General features: G+C 38.7%; 1 protein-coding gene across 1 annotated transcript; it reads left to right on the top strand.

The window, feature by feature from the left end:
* Positions 1-991: 991 nt before the first annotated feature.
* On the top strand, positions 992-8,049 carry LOC149610226 (1-phosphatidylinositol 4,5-bisphosphate phosphodiesterase delta-4-like). Its single transcript, XM_089858813.1, has 6 exons — positions 992-3,495; positions 3,578-3,772; positions 5,374-5,784; positions 5,853-6,050; positions 6,112-6,782; positions 6,855-8,049. Exons 1-6 carry the CDS (start codon positions 3,155-3,157, stop codon positions 7,556-7,558), a joined length of 2,520 nt encoding a protein of 839 aa, XP_089714939.1. The 5' UTR covers positions 992-3,154; the 3' UTR covers positions 7,559-8,049.
* Positions 8,050-8,385: the final 336 nt, after the last annotated feature.

The raw sequence follows: 8,385 nt of genomic DNA, 5'->3' as shown, positions 1-8,385 counted from the left end.
CGACGACATACTGTGCAAATGGTCATATACAAACGAGAATTTAACCACTTTCTTACAATTCCTTAATTCTATAGACCATAACATTAAATTCACATTAGAAATCGAATCTAATAACTCCATCCCCTTCTTAGATGTCCTTATTGAAAAAACTGATAACCAAATTAACACTTCAGTGTACCGTAAACCCTTCTCGGTATCAATCCCACCTCACTGGGAGTCGTGCCATCCTACTAACCAAAAACTTACAGCTTTTTACACCTTTCTGACAAGAGCAGTAAATGTTTGCTCTAATTCCATTTCCCTCGAGAAAGAAATAAACTTTATCAGAGCCATAGCGGACAACAGGGGTTTCCCTAGCTCTACTCTCAATAGAGGTTTCGATAGAATTTTAAACAGAAACAAAATTAACCGCAATACAAAACTCAAATCCGATTACAAAAAATCCGATTTCGTGATACTTCCGTTTAATTCTCATAGCCAGCGGATTGGAAACTTTTTTAGTAACAATAATATAAAGCCAGTTTTTAAACCCACCAACAAAATGCAAACGATCTTTGGATCCTTGAAAGACAAGATAAGCCTACTAGACAAACATGGTGTCTACGAAATATTTTGCTCTTGCGGTAAATCATACACGGGACAATCGAGGCGTAACTTCCGATTTAGATTTAACGAACATAAAAATGATATTAAAAATAAAAAAATCGATTCATCTGCGCTAGCCGAACATATCAACGAAAACAGCGACCACAAAATACTTTTTGAAAAAGCAAAGTCTATCACCGTAGTAGACCATTACTTAAAATTAAACCTTAGGGAATCGCTCCATATTAATAAAAAAAGAACACAAAAAACATCATTAAATAAAGACAATGGCCCTGCCAGCTATTTGACTGAACTTTGGTATGGGGGTGGAAACGACAAATTAGACGAGGGAGGGGGGCCGACGTAGTCGTAATCTAACGCACGGAAAGAGAAGCCAGACCAGACCTGAAGATGCTTCTGAATAGAAGCGAAACTAGTCGTCTGTACGTTTAAATAAACGTTTTATAAATTTTTTAAATAAAATTTTTTACTGTGTGAATTAACGTGGTTTAATTAGTTTTCTATCTGTATTAACACACACAAGTGCCATCAAATACTCTTCAGAGGCCTAATAATTGCCTTTATTACACTATTTTGAATAAAAAAAGCTTCTGCCGATTAAACCATGGTAAAAACTTTTATGGGAGTGTAGAGTCATCTTAGTTGTGACGTAAGTGCCACGTAAAACGTCACGTGGCTTAGCTTTGGCAGTGGGCGGCCATGTTTGGTACCGCTTTGGTTCTATGGGCAAATATCATGGATGACGTTAAACTAAGACCGGATTAAGAAATTTTGCACCCGGGGCCGAGATAGTAATGTGCGCTTCCTTAAAGTAACAGGCAGCTCCATTATCACCCCTAGCATAATGGCTAATCTTCTGGACATGAATTTTACCTTGCCAAAGGCAGGAACAATCAGATCTAATGCACTAGGTCCCATTGGTTCCTGCCTTTGGTTTAACCAGCCTTTGCCAAGCTTAGCCAACGTGTAGCAGAAAAGGCGTCTTTCAGGGGCATCAACGAAGCCGCCCTTTGCTTTAAGTCGGAAAAAAAGGAACAGCAAATGTTGCTAAGGGGGCATAGTTTAACCCAATGCGCCCTCAACAAGCCTTGCGCCCGGGGGCCAGTGCCCCCTCGCCTCCCCTTTAACCCGGCCCTGTTTAGGCTAAAAAGAAATTTAAAAATTTCGTCATATCTAACGCCCGACTTACTAGAACCTGCCCTCCTCAAAACCATGGCTAATACGGGTCAAAGTTTATATACATCACATAACCGAGTGCACAATTCTAGCTAGGGTAACTAACGGATTAAGGAGGACGTATCACTAGGCCGACTCAACTAATAACCACAAATAAACACAACCGGTTACTGTTTAGAGGTTTGTCAAATTCTACTTTACAAACATGATTACACTGATTCGTTCAACAGGATGGAAAACCTTGCCAATCTTCATCCAAAACTGGAGCTTAAAGGGAGGTTGAAATGGAAAATCAAGTGATTTTTTATCGTTTCTTCTACTAATTATAAGAGCAATCAGCATAGTGAAACATCCAAGAAATAACACCGAATGATTTTAAAATTACAATTTGTTTGAAATTTCGTGAACCTCCGACTGCCCTGGCTTTTTATTAACAAAATTCTCTGTCATGTTCCGTGTCGATTGAAATTTATCGCGAGATTTGATAAAATTTCAGCGCGATGTGCATACGAATCGTGGCCCGAGTTATGGAGCTTGCCACGAGAATTTTGTTAACAATAAGGCAGGGCGTTACGTGATTGGTCAGAGGTACTTATTTGAAGTTATCCATGAAATGTCAAACTTCCCTCATTTCACTTTAAAAATTTTCGGAGTTATTTCCGGTATGTTTCACTAAATGCAAATTGGTCTTATAATTAGTAGAAAAATCTATTTAAAAAAATCACTTGATTATCCTTTTCACCCTCCCTTTAAAGAATATAATTAATAATTAAAATTTGAGACTATTAAATGAATAACTAAATTCCATTTAAAACTCTTATGGGTTTAAAGTTTTCGAACCTCAGTCACTGCTATTAAAGGTTATTGGCCCACTTTAGGACGGGGGCCAAAATTTTATTGTGATAATTGGATTCGGTATTTGGCTTTTTCAAGTATATACATAGAGCGCTTGTATATTTTTCTCTTTGATATTTCGAAAAACCTACGCGAATAAGGTAGAGGTATCGCAAACACGCTCTCGAAGCTCCGTTCTAACTTCGTTAGCGCTCATTTAAGAGAATTTGAAGCGAGAGCGCGGGCGTTTGTCGTTCCCCTCCCATTAAAAACCGGCTTCAAAAAATGAACTTCATCAAAGTTTCGTCATAGCTAGTATTATTATTCCGCATTTTTCGTAATCGTCCCATTTAGATCGTAGCGTTAAAACGTTACGAAAATACTCGCTCCGTTTTTCGTGTCGGTTTTCAAAATGGTGTTTTTCGCGTTAAAAGTATGATAAAATTTGTTATCGGTTAATTTTAGTTCAATCTATTTTGATTTTAGTCGAGGTTTACCATTTTCTAAGATCAGATTTTAATGCGAAATAAGCTTAACAATGTCTGACGCTAAAACCGACGACAAGTTTCCTAATATTAAACCTTCCAAAGAAGAATTTCGCGAGAGAAATTCGGAAGTCGGAACTGAAGATGAGGAACTTCCGATTGCTTTGATACTTCCTGGGTTAGCGAAAGGAACTCGTATGTTTAAAATCAAGTCTTTGAGTACGTTCTACCGCAGACATTTCTACGTTGATTTAAAAACAATGAGACTTCAGTATTACCCTTCGAATAAGACATATTGTTGTTGGACTATGCCTCGCGTCGACTTGCAAGAGGTTGTTGAAGTCAGGACTGGTTGGAATAGCGACGTTTTTAATCAAATCCAGGCCAGATACGCGTAAGTATCCTCGAGCAACTTCCGGTAATCAACTTCCGCTAATACACAATTTAATGACATATTAATATTAATAATGGAATAGGAAACTAGTTCGAAATCGTAGCGTCCCCTTGACACGTTTAGACGAAAATCAGTGTTTCTCAATTGTGGTCAACCCGGATTACCGGACTATCAATTTGGTGGCCCCTAATAAAAGGACCAGAAACGCCTGGGTCAAAGGATTAACACATTTAATTGAAGAATGTCGCTCTGGACACAGAGAAGAACAATTTGACAGGTAATAAACAACATTCTTAATTAGTCTTTCCATTCCTTCCTTTATTGCATCCACCATAAGTTATAAGTATGTTCCGTAAGTATGACACTACCTATACTTCGAAATGCTACATTTTTACTGAGAGTTAGTTGTAGCGAGAATTGACTACCCTCGGTTTTGTAGTCCATCTTCCGATTTAATCTGTACTAAGCCTTTCACTGCGCCTCGCCAGGTGTCGCTTTACCCTGAATCTATGACCTACGTCACTTCATGACAAGCTCCAGTTTGTAAGCAGTGACAAACTTATAAAACATATCTTATGAACTTATGATCCCCTGACATTTGGTAAATTATTATATCAAGGACGCGTTAACTATAGATATAGCTTGAAATTCCTACGTGTGTATTTCCCGTTGCGACACAAAGCAGCCCTAACATAAATGTCCATCAAATATTTTACGCAAACTAACGATATAAGTATTTAATATGTACAGGGTGTTCTGTAAAGGGTGGTGGATCGATGTACAGTGGTTTTTATGAGTTATTTTGAGACGAAAATGCTTTATGACATTTTGCCCTAATGTATAAAGTATTTTACTGATGACCCCTGAAATTAAAACAAGAAACTGAAAGACAATGATTTCTAATTTAAATAATAATAATAATTTTTAAACAATGATTTTCGTCTCAAAATCTCCCATAGACCTCACTGTACCCCACCCTTTTTGAAACACCCTGTTTAATAACGTACAAATTCAACGATTCGTTACGCTACGCCAGTTGAATCATTGAACCAACTTAATTGATTACACTATCTCAAGATAACCTTAACAACGTCGATAAACATATTCTTATAATACACGGTTTTCCTTTATAGTCTTACCACTTAAATTAACTTCAAATATTAATTTTATGAAGTGCGTTTTCAAGGATTTCTAAATGCCAAAATAATAAATTAAATCAGGGAGGAGTAGAAAAGGAGACAAATTGTACTAACTTAAATTTAGACTGACAATCGCAGATCTTAACTGCCACAAGAGGGAAAAGGGAAAACTTGGTTATAGCTTGGAGGAATCAGATTTACTGGAGGCGGAAAGCCTATACCCATTATAGAGAGGTCTTGCACTTAAACACCCAGAATACTTTGCGTTAGCGTGGGCCTACTCCTCAGGTGCCATCTAGTGGACAAAATAGCGAAGTTATTTTTTATTGTTCACACATACGATGTGGCTAAAAACTGAGGTATGCGATAGATAGCGCCGCAATATTAGGCCCAAGTAAACTAGAGTATAGTGGGTAACTTATGCTGCCGAGCGTGTCACAACCTCTTTTCGCCTCCAGACAAGCTAGTTTCTCCAAGACGAAATGCGCTCTCGTAAGAATATTCATAAATGAACAAAAGCATCTGTTTACTGTAGTGATGTAATAAGTACGAGAGAGGGCGCAAAATATTAAATCAGTACCAAGGTGACAAGAAGGAATAATTGAACCCCCTCGACCCCCTTTCTCCCATTGTGGGAGGATTGGCTCGCGGTGTAGAATACTAGTTCATCCGACAATATGGCTCCTTTTCTACTCCTCCCTGATTAAACTTACCAGGAAATTTCTTTCTCCACACGCAGATGGTTAATAAAACAATTCCAAAGAGCCGATCGGGACAGGAGTGGCAATCTTTCCTTCACAGAATGTCTCAAGCTTCTTCATACGCTCAACGTCAACATGGACAAGAAAATTGCCAGGGATCTTTTCCGAAAAGCCAACATTCGAAAATCGTCTACGTCTTCGATATCTGGTCGCGAAGTTCTTGACAGAGACGAGTTCGTCGCCTTCTACCATCTGCTGGAAGCCAGACCCGAACTCAGGCAAATATTCGACAAGTACTCCTTGAAAAACAGCGACATTATGGGTCCCACTGAATTGGCGGAGTTCTTGAAAGTTGAACAGAACACTGTCAGAACCAGAGAAGAGTGTGCAGCGATCATAGAAGGTTATGAAAATGACCCTGGTCACATCGCAGGCTGCCTTACGTTCCGGTTAGGCAAATTTAAATAGCATTCTTTGAATAAATGTAAATTAATAATTTTTAACATCTCAAATTCAGAGGTTTCAAGGACTTTATGCTTTCCTACGACCAAGATATTTTCGACGTCAAACAAACATCCATCAACCAGGATATGTCCCGTCCTCTTAACGAGTATTTCATCGCGTCTTCACACAATACGTACTTGCGACAAGGCCAATTAGTCGGTGACAGTACCATGGAGGCCTATGTTCGTGCTCTAAAATTCGGAATTAGATGGTACTTAAATAAATCAGTGCAAGTTTCAATTTGTAATACATTCCCCCTTGTAACATTACAGTATCGAAATTGACATGTGGGACGGCCCCGACGACTTGCCCATAGTATTCCATGGTTACACTGCTACAACGAAAATCCTCCTCAGTGACGTCATCGAAGCTTTGAAACTGTACGCCTTTTCCAAGTCCGAGTACCCCTTGATCATTTCGCTGGAAAATCACTGTAGTTTAGAACAGCAAAAAGTGGCTGCTAATATGTTTGTCGATATCCTGGGAGAATCGCTTTACACAACTCCCGTTCCGTCCAACGCGACTAAATACCCTTCCCTCAACGACTTGAAAGGAAAAATCATCTTGAAGGCCAAGAAGATGAAGAGTCAAAGCGAGGACGGTAATTACTCGAGCGCCAACGACGAGGAGGAAGAGGAACTCTTGGAGGAGGAGGAATCTTTCGAACAAGAGTTGTCCGCCCCGGAAGAGGACACTTTGACGTGCTTACCTACGCAAAACTCCGTCCAGAAGGATAGTGTCAAGGTTAAAGACAGAATCGTCGGTAAAGGGCAAAACTTCAAAGAGATCGAAACGGATTTGGCCTCCAATAAGCCGGTGACGTATCAGAAACTCTCCCGTCAACTGTCGGACTTAGTCAATCTCTGCAAGGCCACCAGATTTCATGATTTTGACGAGGTTAAAAAGAACTGGAAGTTTTACGAAATGGCATCATTCGCTGAAGGTACTAAAACGTCTCTAATTCTGAAAAAAAAATATATTAACGAGCTAATGAGTAATTTCGTTTTCTAATTAGGTACAGCTAAATACTTCTTGGAAAACAAGAACGAAGAATTCCTGGACTACAACCGCCATCATTTAAGTCGAATATACCCAAGCGGACTTCGAACATTTTCCAGTAATTTTGTGCCAACCGAGTTCTGGGCAGCAGGTTGTCAAATTGCAGCTATGAACGTTCAAGCTTACGACAAAGGATGTCTCTTGGACAAGGCCATGTTCTCCCAGAACGGTTGCTGCGGATACGTCCTGAAACCCGAGTATTTAAGAAATGGTACTTACGATGCCGCAAACCCGGAGAATTCGGCCTTTAACCGGATGACCCTGACTCTCAAAGTCATCAGCGGGAACTGGATCCCAAAAGCCGGTCAAGCCGAAGACGGCGAGATAATTGACCCGTACGTTACCATCAAGGTGTACGGTCACCCTCTGGACGATCAAAAACGACAAACGGTTATCATCCGCGATAACGGCTTCAATCCTCGATGGGACGAAACTTTAACTTTTGACCTCTATTACCCGGAAGTAGCTATCATGGTCTTTACCGTAAAGGATGAAAACTTTATAGGAAAAAATCGAAAACTGGCCACGTTCGCCTTGCCCGTCAGTTGCATCCAGGAAGGATATCGTCACGTCCACCTATGGGATGACCACTTCGTCCCTATGGTTCCAACGACTTTATTCGTTCACGTCACCAAGTCCAAGATTTCTAACAAGAAATGATGTCGAGAAATAGATTTTTTGCCAGGCTGACTGTTCAAATTAACCGCATTTGTCGTAGTCTAACACCGCCATCTAGTCCCTAATACGTTCACCTATGGGATGATCACTTCGACCCTATGGTTCCAACGAATTCTTTCGTTCACGTCACCAAGTCCAAGATTTCCTATAAGAAATGGAACTCGATAAATTGATTTTTTTTCCAGGATGACGATTTAAATTTACCGCTTTGTCGTAATCTAACACTGCCATCTAGTCTCTAATAATTACGTTTTTAACGTACGTTATTAATACCAAATTAACTACCAATAAAATATTTAAAACCTATTTAACTAACATTATTTTAACTTCAGCTTTAAATTAATTTAAAAAGTTTTAATTTACATTAAATATTTTTTGTCGAGAGATGCCGCCAAATAATTGTAACTCCGTCCCGGGCTGCGTCGAATTTTTGTTTGACTTTGAGCTTCCTAATAAATTAATATATAATTTCACGCTTTTCATATTAATTATAAAACATATTCCTAATTAATAAAAGTCAATATAGTCCCTTAATTTCTCTCGAGAACCGAAGTTGAACAAATAATGTACTTCTAATAAAAATGATAAATATTTGCGAAAATCATTTCAAAGGAAATGAATTTTCCCGCTGAGAAGAAAAAAATTAATTAGATGAAGCTTTTTAATTAGTAATATCAACGCTAAAAACTTTTGTTTAAATAGTACGAAGTTAAATGAATAAATTAATATGAGTTAATAAAATAATCCTCGAATGAAAAACACAGTTTCTTAATTAGTGACAGAGACAAATAGTGTCTTTGAATATTAAA

This window comes from Phalangium opilio, unplaced genomic scaffold (assembly GCF_054372755.1).
Source record: "Phalangium opilio isolate 3A_F unplaced genomic scaffold, DU_Popi_V2 ptg000329l_1, whole genome shotgun sequence".
NCBI lineage: Eukaryota > Metazoa > Arthropoda > Arachnida > Opiliones > Phalangiidae > Phalangium > Phalangium opilio.
The sequence above is the reverse complement of the archived record's forward strand: the minus strand, read 5'-3'. Positions and strand labels throughout refer to the sequence as shown.

Bases quoted from the DNA above. Each gene is read 5' to 3' on its own strand.
- LOC149610226 (XM_089858813.1), top strand. From the start codon at position 3,155: ATGTCTGACGCTAAAACCGACGACAAGTTTCCTAATATTAAACCTTCC. The intron at 3,496-3,577 runs GTAAGTATCCTC...ATAATGGAATAG, and splicing joins CAAATCCAGGCCAGATACGC to GAAACTAGTTCGAAATCGTA. The intron at 6,783-6,854 runs GTACTAAAACGT...TTTTCTAATTAG, and splicing joins AATGGCATCATTCGCTGAAG to GTACAGCTAAATACTTCTTG.